Source organism: Saccoglossus kowalevskii, chromosome 16 (assembly GCF_978046115.1).
Source record: "Saccoglossus kowalevskii chromosome 16, keSacKowa6.1, whole genome shotgun sequence".
In the NCBI taxonomy this organism is placed as follows: domain Eukaryota; kingdom Metazoa; phylum Hemichordata; class Enteropneusta; family Harrimaniidae; genus Saccoglossus; species Saccoglossus kowalevskii.
In genome coordinates, this window is record NC_140656.1 from 24992500 (window position 1) to 25015039 (window position 22540).

The following is a 22540-nucleotide window of genomic DNA, read 5'->3' on the forward strand; positions in this document are numbered from 1 at the left end:
ATAGTTTTGTGATTATGTTTCCTTGTACCTGTGCCTTAAGGCCCTTTCCTTCAACATTGATATGACAAATGTAATGTGGCGATGATATTAATGTCAATATGACAATCACAATGCTGTCTGTAAACATGTTCAATTAACATGTACATGTAAGTGAGAGGAGACCACACTAACATTCAGTGTGACAAAACATTGCCTGGAACTCAAACATTAAAGAAACTTAATTCATTAATAATTTTAGTTTTTATTAAAATGCAGCATTTCAAATTGACAGTAAAAATACACCACAATCTTTTTATTATTGGTACTTCCTCAATATACATCTTACTTCCCCAGATCTTGAGGTCCCAGCATGAACTTATGACCAGGGAAATACGGTATATATTATGTAGCCAAACGTTACTTAAAATTGTAATTTTCTATAATATAATTACCACAATCACATAGATCATTCTCAACTCCCAATAGGGAAGTACCGGTACAGTTACCGTAGAAGGTATTATCATAATTAACGAGACATATAACTTTCGTTAATCATCTTAAAAAAATTTTTTTTTTTTTTTTCTATGTTCCATGGCGCCTAACTGAGATTAGGTGTTAAATATTAACAATTGAATTAATCAAACTTTACCCATATCATATTTGATATGGGTCCCTTACAACAAATACAACATATGTAGAATTACATAGTTTGTTCAACAACAAGGTACGTAGTAACTTAAATTAACTACAGTAACTGTAAAATACTTTATTTTAGCTGGAATTAATTTTCGCTGAAAATTATTTTAGGGTGTTTTGTATGGAATTTATTTTTGACAAGTTTAATGTAAAAATAGAAAAAAAAGGGTATATTCGCTGGATTTTATTTTCACTGAACCATTCCTGCAGCGAAAATAGCGAAAATTAATTCCAAGCGAAAATAAAGTATTCTACAGTAATTAGAAATAACAAAGTAGGTACATGTAAATGTTCGTGGAGATGCATAGCAACCATGCTTTAACATCTAGGGTGAATTAAAGCTGATGAACCCAAATGAACTGATGATATCTTTTCCAACATCAACATTTTATGTTATTGAGTGATTTCAATCATTAAACAGATTCCACAGTTAAAAGTATAAAACCAGAATGAACATCAATTCTTGGATAATTCACAGTAATTCAGTGTTAATATTAATTAATATTTATTTCATTAAAACAAGCGAAAAATGTACATTGTAGCTTAGGCCAGACTTTTATTATCCCTTGTTTCGCGAACCCGCCGAATGAACAGGAGCTGAAAATGAAATAAAAATAAAATTTTATTTCAGCGTAATTTCTCGTGCCCGCCGACTTGTAAGTGCATAACAAACCCAAGTTGCATTTTCGTGGGAGTATCATAATCAAAGTATCGAAGTCTCGCGCAGATGAGAAACAAGGTTATACATGGAATAAAATTTTATTTCATTTCTTTTCTCCGATCAATGATCTCACTTACAATTCTTTGAGAATCACACAAATCTAATGGAAAAAAAGAATTAATTTTTTTTTTTTTTCGCCGTCCTTAAAAAAATTGCCTTATAAAAACTCGAGAAACAAGGAATAAAAAAAGTCTGGCCTTACTATAATTCTTCTTTGACTCATGGGAATGTAATGTTTTACTATGCGAGCCCACACAGCTACATTTTTGTATGCTTGTGAATCAAAGAATGTATAACTTGTAACGCAAATGATGTGACCACCTTCACACAAAATTATTTTATAAATATACATTCAATCTGCAATTATTCACATATGCCATGATTTATTACTGTTCTGAGGAAAATATCACCATGACAACGAGATGAGATAGAGATAACTTGCCATGTACATTGTAAAAACAAATTTAATAAAACCTAAGTTGGCACAAGTGTGACATCGCCCTCTATGGCAAGATTATCATTAAATGCACACGTATATATTTTATAATGAATTTAAAAAACATGGAATAATGTCAATTTTCCATCACCTAATATAGTATAAATGCAATTCGTACTCAGTAAATAAAGTACATATTTAAATATTAAATAATTTTTCATGTGATAATACTGAGAGATAGAAAATTACTTTTCACTACAGAATAATAAACATTTTCTCAGTTATAAATACAAATAATATTTGAGTTCACATTGACTAAATTTTTCTAAAGTCAAATGTCAGGGAAAATTAGGTGACATCTTAATGGGAACCGTAGCACATTGGAAGCTACACATCACAGTCAAGTAGAAGCGTATATACAAAGCAGAATTTGATATGTCAAAAAAACCCAGCTCTCTGATTGGTCAGACTGTTATGGCAGGGTAGCTAATCGGGCACAATCTTGTAAGTAGCTTCAGATTAACTCACACATGCTGAGATTGTCAATGTGTTAAGACAAGGAAATCATACACTTTCGTTAAATATGTCTCTCAAATTACCTAAAATCATGAATTTGTCAAATTATCTGGTAGTGGCAAAAATGCAATGATTAAAACAAGGGAGTCGTCACCTGCACCTGCAGTAAAAGCTCAAAGTGTGTCGCTTACAAATAAGCATCTACCAGTTTAGCGTGTGTTATGTTTATTAGGAATCTGCGTATGCAAAGGGACGACCCAGGCACTTTTAACATTACACTGTGCAATAACTGGGAATGCACTCAATTAATTTTTAATTTCAATATATAATTTTGTTGAAAAAAGCCAAAAATACTCAAAATATATGGTATATTTGCTAACAGGACTTTGGAGAAATTAAAATAAAGTAAAATTAAAATACTGGTACCTAAACAAACTTGAAATTGAATAAGATTATACTTCAATGTACTTTCCACTACACACTGTACTTGCTCAATTAGAAGAGCATGTAAATTGCATTCATTGTATTTCCGGGGATGGAGCTACGTCACATAACGTTCTATGTTGCGCACCACCACTCTACCATGTATTTCTATGGGCTCTGCAAGCTGCTGTAGAATGCCGATTGAAGGGCTGGTGAAGTCAAGGAAACAGCACAAACTCAGTTTTGAAGTAATCTTGAGCAATCAAATTTATATACCTTGCACATGTCGGATAAAAAACTTAATTCCTTTAGTTTTTTTCCAAACCCCCCTACCCCCCACTGAAACTTAATTGATAAATATTGGTCATGGAGTCAGACTACATTCACCATTAAATACAAATTGATAATCAGACAGTAGTATTGCATAGCAGTTGGTTGTCGGGTGGGTGTAAAAAGATTTTACAAATGCATCTCATTTGACGCACAGATTTACACTCGAACCAAACAATTTTTCTGTTTTTTCCCTTTTCAGTTATTTCTGTCCATGATTGGATAGAAAAAAAACGAACTACAAATACTCCAAGATTTTTTTGACTTCATTAAAAAATAAAATCGTTTTTGTAGGATGGAAACTTTTTGAGGTCAAAACCCCCACCCCCAAACTAAAGGAAATAAGTTTTTTATCCGACATCGATCTTTTGACGTCGTCCCTTACTTGTTACCCAGTTTAAGGGGGTCTCAACAACTATCACAAAGTACTATTTTCTTTGAGTTTTCGACCTTTGTTTTCACTGTGATGGTTGCCAGGCGGTGAAAATTCACGGATGTCCGCCCTGAGAATACTGAATTATTAAAATATGACCACTGTCATTTACATAAGGGCACACACTACTAATAGAACAACTACAGCAGTGGTAAGCTTGATACAAAGCAGTGACATTGAGCTTGAGTTTTGCATTTCAAGAGTAAAGTGAGTAGGTTAATATATTCCATAATTATAATATTTCAAATTTGTCTGCTTAAGTATATACATCTACATACAATAATATCACTGATATAGAAAAATACATTATTTAATATCAGGTATGGTAGGATTTTAAAAGTAAAAATTAATTGGTTCTCCATCATTTCCTTCTTTAAGTAATTTTTCACTTAATTTTCTATAAAGCCAGCTGCAATTGGACGGTTTCAGATTAATCATAGAACTTCTCGGCTACATCAAGATTGTAAAGATGTCTTGGACTAGATTCTTATCTTGAAGTCAGTGTAGCTTTCTATTACAGATTTAGACTGTATCATCCAGAATTGTTCAACTTGAGAATTATTAATGGGTTTCACCAAGACTAAAGTGTTGTTTTTAAATTTTTCTAAGCAAACACATTGTTACAGTGTTCAATCAAAATCACTTGTTCTTAGACAGAGACTTCATCTCTTTACCGAGTACTTGCGTAATTTTGATGGCTTCCTCAGACTTCTCCCCACCAATCAGTGTGAGGGCAATCTCCGCAGCAGCTCGAACATGTGATATTGCATCGTTTCTCCTGTTGAAAAGAAATGGTGAAACATAAAGTCCATTTACCATGGCCCTAATAAGTTGGTAATAAACATAGTTCTTTTAACTCTCACTAAAAGCATTGAACAGACAAACCATTCAAAATAATCACACAACGTTTGGTTGCTTTAAAGTGCTCAATTCCCAAGCCGCAATCTTTTCTTCTTTTAAAGGGAAGTTCAAGTTGACTTGACGAATATGTCATTTTTGTTATACTTTCATGATTACGAATTCATGCTATTAGAATACTAAAAATAAAAATAAAATTTGGGTCAACAACAAAAAATTGTAAATTGTCAAAATTTTTCACTGGTTTCTATGGTGAAATTTTTCTCCATCTTAAGATATTTCTCAGTGACATCACATTAAAAAGTAAAATTATAGTTTAATATTCATGATATATGAATCCTAATATTGTAAAAACGTTTCAAAAATTGACATTTAATTTATGAGTTGCAAGTAATAGTTTTCAATTATATATAATTAGAAACAATTAAATGTAACAAACTCTGGGAATCTAATAATCAAAATTATAAAAACATAAAAAAAAAATATTTAAAATAAACTTAAAGATACATATAATAATGAATGGATGAAACTACTCAATAAAGACAACAATCAAAATGTTGGCAACAAATTAAAGACATGCCTACTGGTAAAGAAAAATTACAAATTTGAAAATTATCTAAAAGTAATTTTGAATTATAATATAAGATCAGCAGTTACAAAATTAAGAATTTCAAGCCATAACTTGCCAATTGAGAAAGGGCGGTACAATAATATCCATCAAAAACAAAAAATATGCAACTTGTGCGACTCATCTGAAGTGGGTGTTATGAACTGTTCAAACTCAGATATTAAATCAAATAGAGAAACATTTTTTCACAATATTAGCTTTCGAGAATTTGAAAAAACTAAATCAAGAATGTAAATTCATTTATTTGTTAAGTGCTTTGGATACTCATCTTATGATACCTTTTGCCAAATATGTTAATTCTATTTTAAATGTAGTTAATAGTTGTATTTAGTGGCCATACTGCCGTATTGTACTATATCGGTGTTGTGTCAATAAATTATTATTATAATGGGAAGTTCTGTCCCACAATGCATTGCATATATGTGCAGTAATATGCTGAGTTGTGCTAAATTTGAATCCAGCTTAAACTACCTTAAGGCTAATTATATAATACCATTTTAAAGACAAATAATGTATGAAAAACTTGTATGTATACACCAGAGAATGAATGACTGCAATTAACATTTTACATATTCTGTACTAACAGTGTATAACTTTATATGACCTGTAGGTATAACCATGGGATAAAATCCTGCATGATATTAGCAAATTCACTTGTATGTCAAGCGTGAAACATGTCTAGATTCTTTAGATGACTCACCAATTTGTTCAATTTTAACCAAAGTAAATGTTATCTACCTGGTACACCCCTTGGGAAATATCATACATTAACATTAACATCTTTATAGAAATTGACACACAACAGATATTTTTCACCATTAAAGTTTATTTGTAAATTTGTATAATTCTTTCATGAAATCAGGCTGACCCAGACATAATTTTTTATAAAGCCTATTTGCATATTAATTTTTTTTAGGTTGATACATTTCTCATGGGTAATTAACATATGTGCCTCTATCAGCAGCAGCAGCACGAACAGAATAGACAAATCATTTCAAAATAGGAATTTATTTTCTATAATTGGTTAATTTTAGACCAAATAATTTGTCATGGTTACATATCTTGATAAAAATTTTTAAAAAAATGTAGGAAACATTATTATACAAATTTATTTTGTGAAAGATGATTGGCATTCAAAGAATTGAAAAGAATAACTGTTGATTATGTATAATTTAAAACTAGATATGTGTGAGCACACAGAAACAGACACCAGAGTGCATTGAATATAAATTGACCCCCTAACTCACCACAAATCCATGATATGAGGGACAGCTTCCTCAGCTTGAATATGACCCAGAGATATGCATGCACTCTCCCTGACGAGACGGTCTTCATCATCCAGTAATTTAATAAGTCGATCTATAACCTTCTTGTTAGACACCCCTAGAAGAGAAACCAGTTAATCCATTAACAGTGTCTGAGCATTTGTAATGTGTCTTAACATCCGCGCCAAATAAATATGGTTTGAATGGCACTTTAAAGAGGTTGATGCAAAATTAAAGATTAAATGTCATTTTTCATCATTCTTTCAGTATTTGGGTTTATGCCATTAGAACGACAAAAATTACAAACATAAATTAAGGTCTGGCAGCATAAATTAATAGACTGTGTGTTTCTGGTAACATTGAAAACTAGAGTAGAATAGGTAGGTCGGAATAACTTAATTTTATGAAAATTAATGAATTATTCTCAATTTTAAATTATTCTTTTGCAGTGCTGCTTGGCCCATAGTGTATTTTTCAATTATACACCACATCTTACATGTATAGGTTGACATTTTGGGTGAGAAATGAAGAATTTCAAGTAGAGCTAAAAGGTATATAATACCTACTATAAACCTAAATGCCCATTTCAAGTTTGACCATAAAAAAGATACAGGGTTGTCCTGAAAAATCTAAGCTAGATTGGATTACCTGAAATGCATTATTTTTTTTTTTTTACTTGGCCTCACCTGACAGACTTCTACTGAAACCTTATCAGAATCTATGCATTATCACAGAACATCATTGAATTTTGATGGAACAGACACAAAACAGACATCCATAAATACAGATACCTACATACATGAACTAAACGACTCCCACTGTGTGACTTGCAGGTAATCAATATCTTGTCATATGTAAACTACTGAACATGCCGATGGCAAGAATAAGTTGAATATATAAAAGACTTGATGATGAAACCAACCACAATAATTCAACTAGATTAAGATTTAGTGGATTTTCACCAAAACCTTATCAGGTCTAGCATTATTTCTATAAAGCTGGTGTACATGTATACCCAGACTGGTAGTTTTCAAGAAAATAGCATTTTTTACCAACCATTGAAAAAATATAAAGATTTTGCCACGAAATGAACAAATCTGACATAGGTTCACACAAGGTACCTACATACTAAGTATCAGAGCACTTTATTCATCAAGTTAATTTTGGCTATACCGGTAGTTTCCTCTGTTTATTAGCTACTTATCCTCAAACCGTAGAGTCTATTTTTATACCAAGAATCCATCCATTAATATATGGAAATATGCCATAGCTGCGTGAATAGTACTAACACTATGGGAAGTGCGCCCTCACGTCAGGGCAATAATTTACCGTATCACGCCCAGCCCAGCGTGCCCAGTTTTCATCAATCAAAACAAAACGTGTCATTCTAAATTACGTTGTGTGTTTAAGGTTACGCTGTGGTAAAAATTGTAGTTACACCTATGAGGTATATGATAAAACCTTATGGACTAGATATAGCTTTTGCAGCCATCGGTCGTACAGCTAACACACCCTTGCAAACTTGGGGGTTATATACCACAGTGGTGAAAACAGATGCTAGGTTTAACAAGCCATGCACGGCACAGTCCCTGTTAGTTATCAAATTTAAGATATATAGTTTTGTTTATAGTAATATAGCTGGAATATAACCATGTCAGAAATATGATTTTTTTACATTAAAATGATTGACATTTGTATCTGATCGTCAAACAAGTACTTGTCCATATTGAGAGATATTGCCCTGGAACAGCATTCAAAATCAACCATTTTGAATACATGTTACATGTATACATATAACATGATGTATAACGAATATATAAAATTTTAACATAATCAGTCAAAGCATTTAAGAGACATTGGCTCTAGAAGCCCAATCATTAAAACAAAATGGCTGCCAGTCGGCCATTTTGAATCTTATCTGAAAAACAAAATTATTTACATCAAGGTTCCATTATGTCTAATGTATATACCAAGTTTGAACAAAATCCATCTGTAAACAGCCGAGAAATGCTTGATTTTTCAGGATTTGTTAGCACAAAAATGGCCGCCATTCGGCCATCTTGAATCAGATCGTAAAACAAAATGATGTGCATCAAGGTCCTATAATGTCCAAAGTATATACAAGGTTTGAACAAAATCCTGTAAACAGCTGGGAAATGCTTGATTTTGATGATTTTTAGCACAAAACAAATTGACGTGCATATGTATAATATCATGTATGATGTATGTGTGAAGTTTGATTGTGATTGGTCCAGGTATTTCTAAGATACAGGTCCGGACACACGAACGGACACACGCACGCACGCACGGATACACAGAAGTCAAAACATAAGTCCCCGTTTTCGGACTGCGTTCGAACGGAGACTAACAAAAAGCTGAAGAAGAAAATGCAACATGTGGCACTCATTTACAGTTATAGTTTTACCTGTTTTGCTGAGAGCAATTGCAGCTACGGCCTTCATATTCGGATCAGGGTCATCCAAGAGATCCATCAGTGCTGCAATGACTGAAGGAGTTTTAAACTGACCTACCAAAAACAAAAACAAAAAGAGTAAAATATATGTATAGTTTATGGGAGGGGAGGGAACTTAATATTCTATGAAAACATTAGGTTTGTTATGCACAAGTTTTAAATATTCACATCCTTTCTGTGTACAATCATGGAACTACCGTAAAAAAAAACATTGTGTACAATCAAAGACTATAGTCTTTGGTACAATCTAGTCAGGATCCTTACCTAGGTTTTGTACAGCACCCAGCCTGACTGAACTTTGCATATCAAACACCTCTCTGATAGCGAGGGCACCAACAGTGTAATCTTTTAGCCGTTCGTAAAATCCATCATGTTCACCTTTACTTGGCCCACAGAATGTAATGTACGATTTTTTATCCATGCTTTTCCTCAATTCTAAAACGTCCTTGTAAATTAGGTTCATTACCCATTTAATTTTGTCCTCGGTAAAATCATTGACCAGACTTTCGTTGTATTCCGCAACAAATGTATCTCGAAATTCAGTCCATGGTACTTCATTTCGACTTGCAAAATTTCTTTCCCAAAAGTCAGTCCCTGTACTGGTTTTGGATTTGTAATGTCGTCTCTGATAATTCATTTTAAAATTGAGTTCTGCCTCTGCATCTTCATCCTCTTCAGGCATTCTATCCATTTCCATTCTCATGGCAGAGAGCAATAATGGAAAGTTTTCTTTTCTATCAGCATCACTTTCAAAAAATATCCAGTTCAGTTTGGATAAAGTCAGCCTCCTAAAAATCAAACATAGTGGAAATTATTTTGAGAAGACAACCATGGAAAAATACATATGAATATATTATGCCATCCTTTTTTCAGCCATAATTTTGGTACAACATTTTGACGTAATTATTTCACATTTTTTTAGTCAATTTTGCATCAAATGATCATAATATCCCAAATTTGTTAAAAACTTTTGAAAAAATTCTGTCGGTTTATTTTCATGAAAGGTGGCAAAACATTACTTCAAAAGATTAGCTAATTAAAATCTTCTACATGAAGTAGATGAAATCACATATACAAATATTTGCTATATTACAGTAGTAATAGTAAAATAAGTTGTATTTTAATGATCCAGTGAACGAGTGAAAAAAAAATCCAATGAATATACCTTTTTTCCTACATTTTACATTCAACTCATCAGGAACCAGTGAAAATAAATTCCACACAAAACACCTAAAAGGTCTTTCTCAGCGAAAATTAATTCCAGCTAAAATAGTATATAACTACACTACATGTACTATAAATGTTATAACGTCATCTGCATTGAATGGTAGCGAAACAGACAACAAACAGAGAAATAAGGGCATTATGTAAGAAGCCAGCGAACACCTTCACAGATTAGAGACAAAGCTGTCATAATTCTTTAGTGAACAAGACAGCCACAAGTCAATTTGTAACACTAAATCAACATGCAGTTTGAGACACTATGATTATAGATGACTAGAAGGCAGAATTTTTCTAGACTACTTGGAGGCAATCAAGATAAAAGAACTGATACCAATGATGCAGATGTTGCAAACTGAATACACATCTTGATATAAGCATTCATAACTTTGAATTCCAAATCTTGAAAAAAATCACTTTCAAAAATTCATAATCTCATAATAAACACTTTTAAGTCACTGAATAAATTTTCTGCCAACTTTCTCGTATTTGAGGAAAAAAAAATTAAAAAGGTTTACTATATGTGCTATGGGCAGCAAACAGCACAAAGACGACTGGAAAATAATTTTTTTGTTGGATAAAAAATTATTTTCAAGCTATTTGCATTCAATTTCCATAAATAAACGCCATTGAAGGCAAATCCAAATGTTGTGCTATTGCTCAATTGTTACATAACGTATCATAATGCATTATGGGATAGATCTTGTCACTGTTAATACTGGAAAACTATTTCATACTGGAAACTCACTAATCTTAAATATTATTTTTTTTTAAATGATTTAACAATATTTGGATTGCCTTTCAATTTATTTTATTTAATCGTATAAAATGTGTATAATAAATGACAAAGGTATAATCCAAACAAAATGTATGTACTGACACAGTGTGAAATGCCAGGACACAGTCGATAGTGCATCTTATGCGTGTCATAACGTTCGTAAATGAGCACATTTAGTCGATCGCACCCTCATAAACGTGTTTTGAACTAACCAGCTCTAGCCATGTCATGATCTTGAGACGCGCATAGCAATGCAGTCAGCAATTTAGCTGGCAATGTTGCTGTTTTGGTGTTTGGAACAATAGATGGCGGTGACAGTAATGTGATTGGTAGAGATGAGAGATGAGAAATTATTAATTATCAAAACTTAAAACTTAAATGTTACCCAATGTGTACAAGTATGCCCTCTAGTGACAAGATACAAAAATACTTACATTCCAAAATCTAATTCCCCAGACAGCGCTGCAAACTGTTCTCTGGCCACTGGAAATATTGACTTATTTGAAATGTACGCTAATGCCACTTCGTCTTGACACGTTTTACTGGATGCGGATTCTCGACTCAAAATGATGAGGAACACCTATGATAGAAAAATAAACAAATACTAAACATTTGAATTCCAAATGAATTCATCAAGTGAACCTGCATATATAATATATTCATACTCTGTCGACAATTCTGATCAAGATTTATAAGCAAAAACCTCCATTTGCACAAAAAATTATTGTTAATGTAAATATAAATAACATAAAAATGCTGCACTAAAATGATTAAGAGGAAAATTCTGGCAATCAAAAGATTGAATAAAATCCTTAATCACATACATGTTGGTAAAACGTTCTGTTATTGACAGAAACATGTACCAGGTACATGACTGTTCAGTCCAGGCACTCAGATAATCAAAAAACACACATGACACCAATAACCCCAAAACTTCTTTCTTTCTCTCACCTTCTATCTCTTCCTCGTCTCCCTCTTGATACTTTTAAGACACAATTTTGATAATTCAATAATGAGCAATTTAAAACAACCCAACAGAAAATTCTACGTTTATTTTGCAAGTGGGTTTAATACAAATATTTGAAAAAATCGCCTTAATTTATTGCTTTTTCATACAAGGGAAAGAGGGTAAAATCTCCCGAATTCGAAGATATTTTCCAATATTTTAACCCAATTTGGTCTCACCTAGGAAATATATTGGAAGATTTGTGTTATGTATTTATGTTCAATACAGTGTTAAATGTGTCATCTTTTGTTACGTAACCTTTAGTGGCAGATTAAGCAATGTAATCTTTCCCCTCACTACCAGCTGTATAGCAACCAGCTTGTTTATTGGTATAGACAATTTCAAGCCAATGCCAAGACAGGAAAGATCATCAGCGCCAGTGCTTGATTGTTTTTAAGCATAAATAAAGCATTGCAATGGATACATATTGGAAGAATGTTTAAAGATAATCTCCATTGTCTGTTGAAAATTAGGATTTTGCAAACAGATATAATTTTGAAATCAAACATTTGTACATGAAAACTTTATCAATACCTAATACTTCTGCTTCAGTTTGACGTCAATGAAAAATCCGGTTCATCCTTACAGAATCAATGTCATAGCCATAGGGGAGGATGGTTTGTCGTTACATTTTAATGGTAATTTATATTGTAATGTATTTATTTAATATTCATAATAAAAAACACAATCTTGGACTTGTCGAAAAATATAGGACTTTATATTAAGCCATAAATATTGTCACAATTTAATGACATGAAATAATAGAGATATGTGGTATTTTTTCAAATGTAAATTATACTAAGAGACACTGTAGTCTGAGATGTGTATTTTACTTGTCTATTATTGTCATTCTGGTCTGATTGGTCTTTACCGACATCACTGCATGATATATGTACGCACGCTGTTCAATCAGATGCAATATGGTGGAATTATTTTTTCGTAACTATTATATTCACGTAATCAAGATGATAAATATTTATTCACGTTTTTCCCATACTTTTCACATTATGAAGTCAACATTTCTATCTTATTTTTCTCTTCCCCTATAACAATTTTTGTTTTTCCGAAATCCCCCGCTCCCACCCCATTTTACAATAACTCCTAAACATGTATTGTTTTGTGAGTCTCTTGCACTCGTATATATCGTTACGACAACAGTGTCATTTTAAAGGTACGTTTCGGGAAAATTCAAAATATTTTATTAATTGTTTCTACACGTACAAGAGTTTTCTAATATATGACTAATTCTCTTCGGACAACAGTGCATTCATGACAATAAAGCTGCAAATGACATTCCAGTAACGAACACAATGATGAGATTTCCCTCGATGCAACTAAATAGTGCATCAATATAATGATTTCAGAAACTGCCTTGTCTAATACACACACTACATGTCATGAATTTTTACGTTAAATTCCACTCGCATATACCCATTTTCTTTTTCTCATTACATATACCATCACGATTCTGTGATTGACGGGACTGCCACTACAATATCTTCTCAGTTATATATATATATATATACGACAAATCAATAACTAAAATTTAGATACAATTCCTGTCTGGCTGATAAGATGTACCTGATAAAATGTTTGAATCATATTATATGTACAACACCTGCGTGGGAAGCTTTATTTTAATAGTTTTTTTTTTTCTGTATTGTAATTAATTCAGGAGACTGTCTGGGCAATATCCGTAGTACTTATCTTTTTTGTTTAATATATTGTTATGAGATCAGGGTTCAAATTGAAAAAGTGTAAACATTTTGTTACGATCGTTTATATATATTTATATAATATATATGTGAATAAAATTTGATTATGAAAAAAAAGCGATTTCCCAAAATTAAATTTTAATACAAGTTAAAAATGGTCAAACTGTTGGAAACTGTTTCACTTTTTGGGGTTTGTGGTTTTAATGATATTGTCCCTATATTTCCCACTGGCAGTACAAGCATATGTCTCTAAATGAATCAACATTTTGTGTGATTATGAAAAAACAATAGAAAATCTTATTGTTTTCAGAAAACTGTATGTATTTACACATGACATTAGAGTTTCCATGACATCAACCCCTCGCAAGCAGGACTTTGTATTTTTATTTTCAGAAATACATTGTATATTAATACATTTTGTACATGACAAAATCTTTTAAAAAATGGCAATGTTTTTTATTTACCGGTATATTTGAAAGCGTCATGTTTTACCTTTTCCCCAGACTCCCACATATTAATAACAATCATTACGATATGACAAAAAACAAAGGGTGAAATCTATGCATCACTATAGCCAAAAATCAATTAAATTTAAAAATTTTGTGAAAATGTAATCTTAAAAAAAATTATTCTTTTTTGATTTTATTTGTTATGTTTAGAGAAAAAAAATATCAATAAATTTTCCATATAAAATTGTTTTCATTCCCCATTATCAGTATACCCAACTACAAATGTCAGGTGTTGATGATTACAGAATCGGGAATCATGACTCTGGGGCTAACTGGCGTACACAATGACAGGGAGGGTTATGCATGCATCTCACAAACATGAACGTCAATATCTATGTGTACATCTCCCACGTCTGTTTTCTCTGAAGTTTGATCGAGTATCAAACTGCGTCTTGATCAAAAACAGTCATGTCTATATAGATAGCATTTTGGTTATACACCTTAAATTTTATGAACTTTGGTGGCTATTTGGGTTTACGTTGGAAATTTTCATAAATACAGCAACTCATCCAAGGGACTATGAAACAACAATGTAATGGTAGTGTAGTCTTTGTATACAATGCACAAAACCACGGTGGACTCACATTTATGGATATTTAAATGGCAATAACTGACCAATCAAACTGACCACAAGAGACAAAATATTTTCTCATGTTCTGAATATTTTTATGACAATAATAGTAACTCTGTTGAACATACATGTATGTCCAAGGTTCTCCTTTTTAGAAAGAACAAAGACAAAAAGCTTTAAAATTCATAATTTTCAGTTATTTTGTTTTTTGTTAATTATAATACCTCGTGGAATCATCATATCTTCTTCCCTCCCGAGGGAATTAACCTAACATGCCAGGTATAAAGATAAATCATTGGCATTACAATTTGTTTACTCCCTGTGCAGTCTGCTCTATTATAAATCATGGCACAACTTTAACAACATTTAATGTGATATAGTAATATTAAAGTTCTTTTTTTGTAATGATTGAACGCATTGCTGCTCACAATTTTAATATCCTTCAAATGCATCAGCAGCTTACAGCTGTACCAATTAAAGACATATATTGTATAAAAACGATATGTTCAACATGTATTATAATAATGACTCAATTTTGTAATTATCTTTCACTTTATTATACTAGTGCTCATAGACATTGTACATACAGGTTATAAATCAGAAATCACAAATTTCAGGGAAATTTAGTGACGGGTGAAATTAAAGGTTTTTTATTGTTACATGGCTATGTAATTATTCAAACATATATTATTATGTTTCCCTCGACTTTTAAATTTTGATTTTTTATTTCATGCTGTTTTTATTCACAAAATCCAGATTGATTCATGGGTTAAACCTAAATCAAAAGGCGATGAATACCAATAGTCAAAACAAATATGATAAATAAACCCATATCTTGAACACGTTTATAGTCAAAAATTGATATTTTATTATGATTGATAAGATTTCTGAGTTTGAAGATGATTGAATAAATATTGTTATTGTGACAAGGAAATGACATTTTTAAGTGACATTTCACCAATAATTTGAACAAAATACATTGTTGTACACATGCAGAAATGGAACTTGGCCAAGAACACATACTGAAAAAAATCAGATAAAAACTGTTTGGGCTATTGTAACCACAAGAAAAAAGTTTATGCTAAAGCCAACAACAAAACTACAACGAGGACAGACATTTTTCTTTCTCTTCGTCTAATGATGATTGGGCATAGTAAAAATACTTAAAAAAATTAAACTTTTAATACATTAATTCCTTGACAAGGTTGAAGTGGTATCAAATATCCTTTTTAATAAAGTACATATCCCACATCGTCATGACAACCTTGGTGACTTTAATCTGTTCCAATAACAGAATATTTCAGTTGTCTCGCTTGGGACTAGAAAGCAGACAGTTGAATTCTCACTGGTACTATTATCTGATCTGCTAAATGCACATAATAAACCATGAGTTCCCAAAAGATGAAAATATTATGACAGTACATCATGACCCTGCCCTGACATTTGTGGGGTATTTAAGTTATTTTCACAAGTGATGTGTTATCTTCTGCAGCTTAACTTTCACAAGCAAGTGAAAACACTGCATGGATACACCACATCAACTTTTATAACCAAAATTTTAAATAAACAAGTCATTGCTAATAACACAGTCCCTGTCCAAAATGTTGTGATCTGACATATCAATTTGATGCTGATGAAGTCATTGAGATTAGATTGAAACCATTAATAGGAGATGGATTTATAAATAATTGTGATTTAGTGCACATGAGAATTGAACATTGGGCAGTCATATTGAATCAAATTACAAAAATAATGTTCATGTTGATGTATCTATTGGTATACTGTCTTTGTACAAAATTTAAACAGAAATGTTCATTGCATTCATGGGAAAGTAGGCATGGCTATCATGAAAAACAAAATGGCCACCAGTCAGCCATATTATTTTGAATCACAGAAAAAATATGACATGCAACTATAACCCAATGTATGATCATCATACCAACTTTGATCTAAATTGGCCTAGTCATCTCTGAGAAACAGCGCGAACATGTAAAAATGATGATTTAGCACTTTTACATGAAATTTGGGCGTCAGTCAGCCATATTGAATCAAACCACAAAAATAATGATATTGTAGTTGTATCTCTTTATGCTATCTTTGTACAAAATTTAAACAGAAACGTTCATGGCATTCAAGAGAAAGTAGCATGGGTACCATGAAAAACAAAATGGCCACCAGTCGGTCATATTTGTTTGAATCACACAAAAAATGATGTGCACCTACAATCCAATATGTATGATCATCATACCAACTTTGATCCAAATTGGCCAAGTCATCTCTGAGAAATTGCTCTGGATACGTTTAGGTATCAGAAATAGCAAATTTTACATCCAAAATGGCCACCAGTCGGCCATTTTTACTCCGATCATAAGCAACTTGACATGCATATGTAAGACATTATGTATTGTCTTTATGTAAAGTTTGAATGAAATCCATCAATGGGTGTCCGAGATATAGCGAACCCAAATTAATAGTCCTCGTTTTCGGACTTCGTCCAAACGGGGACTAAAAATGGCCACCAGTTGGCCATATTTCATTACTATGACCTGACACAATATATTCCCCTATAATTTTCTGCCAAGCCACTCTGATTTCTAGTTTTAAAATGACAAATTTTGGCAAAAAAGAATACTACAATATTATTTAAATTGAAAAAAAGTACACGATTACAAATCCTTTTTCATTTCACATTTGAAACTGATGAATAGCCTTGTAGATCCTCAGTTAAACATTGCATAATAGGTATGTGTAACATAAAGCAAAGTAATCTGACTCTTACTGCAAATGTTATAGTTATATTCACTAGTTTAATTCATGGTGTGTAACCTACAATAGCTGCCACTGTTGAAAGCAAGGTCAGGAGGGCATTTATGATGGATCCGATTTCTCTTGAATTTTTCAACAAAAAGGTGTTTTACTGCAGAGGTTTTGTTTTCAAGATTTCGACACTCCGACTGCTGACTGATCCCGACAACTATACAGTTTTATCATATTGTCACAGTTACATATTGTGATATTAATATATTTATACAAAATTTAATTGACACATATGTTGAACATAGAATAGAATTCTGAGAAAATGAAAAATTTACAAGAAAATTCTTGGCACATTTACATGCTTTGGAAACCAAAATGATTAGTCATTTTCAATAATTGTATAGCCACACATTATTTAATATACAGAGCGACAGGGAAATCTTTAATATTGATCCTGAAAATGTTTCCCTTACGAATATATACAAGTATATATAATCATACCAATTTAATAGGTAACAATGTACACATACCATATTTGTTCTATTAGAAGCAGAAGGTCATAATAAGTCATATTTTAATAATGTTGACACTACACGAAGTACAGGCTGAGATTCATAATAAGCTAATCTCATATGTTTGTATATTATTAACAGCTCCATACTATAAGTCAACGGTGGAGCTAAAAAGACAGCTATCAACATGATGTGCAATTTACACAGTGAATTTTGCATTTTTGGTGGACTATACAATTCATTTGCAGTATTTTTCATCTACTTTGCAGACAATATACTGCTAGAACACAATTAATTAGTTCATGAAACCATTGACCGAGAAAACGTCAGCGACCTAGGATGAGAAAATTACATGTTACAAAACGTAACATCTGACTCAGTGGGTTACAAGATTCCTAGTGGCATAATCCATTACGCAAATAAATAACGTACAAAATATATATTTATCTGTTTTATTCTACATCCATTAGCTTTCAAAAAATATATATTAAGCTCCGCAGTACTAGTAACACACTTTAGGGAATATATTATTACCAAACTCAAAACGCAAAAGTTTTTATTTTCATACTGATTCCAAATCATCTAGTTTCTCATTCATTTTAATGTAGAAAGCTACACAAAAGAAAAAATATTTTCTTTATTCTTACATTATTTAATATATCATAATACACGAATTAAGAAAATAAAAAAAGTCATTGAAAATTACACAGACCTTGTTAAATTTTTGAAAGTTCTCTTTGTGCTCATCATATCAAAGCAGAGGGGTTGTCGCAAGTGTGTCCTTGAAACTTGGTTCCACAGTGGCAAATGCAACAGATTGTATATTATTTACATCAAATTCGAACACGTGTTGCAGTTTAAGACATAGCAAAGACAAACATAGATCACAAGTGAAAGTAAAACAATTTGAGGTGCATGTCTATGTTATTGCACTTGCTAAAATTTTTTAAAGTATGTTTGAGAAAATGCAAGTCTGAGGATCGGAATGAGGCACTAAAATTACATTACCATACATCTCATGAATATGAATGCTTGTTGCCATAGTGCCCTACAATAAATCTTAACATGGGGCTTTAATACAATGTTAAAATATGTGTAATGACCGAATTTGAGATTCTGAGATAGGGAATACAGAAAATGCAACTCTTTGTATTGTTAGTTCTGGACTAAAGTGGCTAATAGACCCTTTGTACAAGTCAAGTGCCCTCTTGTGTTGAATAATATGGTGAAGGCAGTGTCCTCAAATTCACAGTTTTAATAAATATCAGTTCAAAATAATACGTTGAATACAATTTAACATTTGTACTTGTCATGCCTCTAATTTAAATTAAATGAAACAAACTGACATGTATGATGAATGTACCAAATACGAATGAAAATGGTACATAAATCTTGGAAATATAGTAGTAAGGCCAAAAAGTCAGATGGCTGTCAATTGGCCATCCTTGATCCGATTTTGAAACAAATTGTCATGGAAATGTATCCTAACATGTATAATATATGTACCAAGTTTGAATGAAAACTGACAAAGCATGTCCAAAATACAACATTTTCAAAAAACAAGATGGCTGCCAGTCGGCTATTTTTAATCGAATCGCTAACTTGAAACCACTGCATGTGCATATGTCCCATTGGTTCAAAGGATTCTGAAATATGACTCTGGACGGACGCACAGACACACGGATGGAGACCAAATTATAAAAAAATATATAAAAATATGGGGGTCACCGTACTTAGTTCAGAGAAAGTTGATCAATAAAAATAGAATGTTTTGTCTGCCTTTGGGCATTTTACCATCATTTCCTATGAAACAGATATCTCAATATCTCAAAATTTTGCTTGGGGACATAGTCTTACAAAAGTACTTTTTGATTTCTTGAATTATTAACAATATTTTTAGAGAGTTTTTAACAAAAAAATGTTTTTTTCATTTTGGTCTATGAAAACCACTGCTAGAATGGCATTTTATTTGTACTATTTTTTAAAAATCAGAATGACATTGAACCAAAACATGGGCACATATGTAAAAAAACTTGTGAGTAACTATCTATTATTTGACTGTCTTAATTGTATTTATAATATCTATTAATCTTCACACAGGTTATTTCTACTCATCATGAGTACGGGGTACATGTACATGTAAAACATTTTCACTTACAATGTATATACTAACCTGAGCAAAATTTAGGTTGTGGTGAGAGAAATAAAATAATCCACTAACTTATATTAATTTCTTACGATATCACAAACTGTGCTGAAACCTACCAACTACATAAACGAATACATTTACATGTAGTTAATACTGCTTAATAGTAAGCTGTGTCAGCAACGCACTGTTTAGTATCTCTGTTATGAGGCTAACACTGTACATGTAACAAATCCCCTGTGACGGAACACACAATTTCGTTGCTGCATACAGTACAAATAAATGAACTCATCCACGTGTCTGCGGTTGTCACTCACTTATTGTTTTCCTGTCAAATATGCTAATTTTCCCCAAAAAGAGGTCCTATTACCACTTTCAAATATCCTTGTTGGATTATAACCTCTAATTACGCAATTCAGAGTAGATGTAGACATTTTGTCTTCACCGATATAAAGACGGAATAGTCACAGTGAGTGCTTTTTGATTTTCACAAACGCTCTCAATTAAATTAATAAACCAGACAAATTCTAGTGGCAACAAAACAGCAGTATTTCTACGTACCTTAGAGTCCACAATACCTTGACTTTTATTAGACGCCGAAGAATCTGGCATCCAGACTTTTATCTTATTTTTCTTTAATTCACCTGAAATGAAAAGAACAAAACTGATGATGATCTGTGAATACTTAAAGCGGGGGAGTCGTCACCTGCGCATGACAACCCTCCCACTTTAATACCCAACCACAACGTGCATCACAGAATGCAGTCAACTTTGATGAATCTATTCAATTTGGCAAGTTATCGTCACAAATCACATGAGTCATATGAAATACCCCAATATTTTGTAGCAGTGAAAATATCACTGGTCCAAAATTTTTTTAGTGATCAATCGTTTAAAATCCGAGAGGGAGATATTGGAAGTACATGTATTCTCAAATGTTTTTTCTCATTTGCAAAAATTTTTTTTTCATTATTTTAGCCAATATCCTTTTACCTTATTATGCGGTCATTATAGAATTGTTATCATGTCACACTTAACATTTGTTTAACTTTCATTATCTTCCAGCCAACCCTCCAGATTTCACATGGAAACCCCTTAGGCAATGCGCTATGCACCACTACTTTCATTGAATGAAATCCCTCTGAATGCTCTGAATTAAAAAATCCCAAAGTGAATAAATTTAAATGTGATGCTAAGAATTACAGAACTAATTAATTCTTCAAAAGAATTATGAGAAAACCTATAAAGGTGTAAATGCATTACTGTCAAAGTTATAAAACTTCCAAATTGTTATAACTTTCTCAGAAATATAATTGGCCTGCCTTATTAAAGTTGTATTTTGAAATACATGTAATTCATAAAGATTTATTTATGCAACATATTTGGCATGAATTATAGAATATGTCTGAAGATTTCCTATTATTTTATTATGAAAATGAAATTCAAACAAATACAAAAATTGGAAGCTGAAATGAACACCAACATTTAGCCAGGAAAAAAATCTTTGGAAATTGATTTTTTTTCCATACTTTACACAATTCTTGCAAATTCAGACGATCAAATACCTCACATAATACTAACAGCTTGTCAAAAAAGATATATAAATGATCTCAGTGAGTTGTGGCTGATCAGTATATAATTCATTGCATCCTAGATTGGAGCTTAAACACGGCTCTGTAAGAATGGATTTGATTGGAACTAGAATTACCAGAGTGCAAATAATAATATCTGTCAATTTCAGCAAACATACAGTGAAATCGTTTTGTGTGTGTGTGTAATCTACTGAAATTGAAAGATTCCCACAACAGCATAGCAGTGTGTTACCTAAATTTTATATTTCCTTCACGTTGAGTAAAATGTGTATTGGATGTTAGATTGTAATGAAAAAGCCAGGGATCTAAATAAAATAGAATTACCTAATCAGTATGCATGGATTAGTGCAGGTAATTTTATAACTTATACAGCAGTCACGTAAATAAATTAATCTCACATGCGCACTATTGTAAGCTTCGTTTCATTTCGTCTTTTCATCTTTTCAGAAGCAAAATGCACATTCTGAAAACATTTAATGCATGAGGTGGAACTCTGTCTTTTTTTTTAAATGTTTAGCTAGTAAGAACATATTAATATTACATTATATGAGCAAAATCAAATAAGATACTGGTAAATGCAATACTGTATTTGCCCTATTAGTAGCAAATGCACTCATGCAAATAATAAAAAAGTGTTTGTGATCATAAGTCATATTTTTATGACCCAGTACACAATAAAAGCAATTTTTGTTCTTCTGTGCAATTTTATTGCGGATGTGAATCTAAAGAGAATATGATGTATGACAGTCTAATTATGTTTAAAAAAAAATATGTGGAAAAGTGGATGAGGAGTTCTCATTCAAACCCTGGATGACACTAGATTGTTATTTCAGTTTGTATCAGACAGTTTTTATGTTATTATCATTTTCATGTTTCTTATAACCACCTAGAGCTGTAAGTACAGTTGTAAATGTCAAAGCAAACTCAGTACACTGTTTCGGAAAAAGTGCATGAACACATATTACTTTAATATCT

The 22540-nt window shown here is 32.0% G+C and overlaps 1 protein-coding gene across 1 annotated transcript in view; it reads right to left on the minus strand.

Annotated features, from left to right (window-relative positions):
* Positions 1-221: 221 nt before the first annotated feature.
* LOC144347585 (uncharacterized) overlaps positions 222-22540 on the minus strand; it is a 48520-nt gene continuing 26201 nt past the window's right edge. Inside the window, exons 3-8 of the mRNA XM_085491271.1 lie at positions 20535-20617; positions 11192-11337; positions 9023-9546; positions 8711-8812; positions 6268-6403; positions 222-4312 (exon numbers count right to left, since the gene is read on the minus strand). Coding sequence (XP_085347397.1) covers positions 4174-4312; positions 6268-6403; positions 8711-8812; positions 9023-9546; positions 11192-11337; positions 20535-20617 — 1130 coding nt within the window. The 3' untranslated portion in view covers positions 222-4173. The remainder of the gene's footprint in view (positions 4313-6267; positions 6404-8710; positions 8813-9022; positions 9547-11191; positions 11338-20534; positions 20618-22540) is intronic.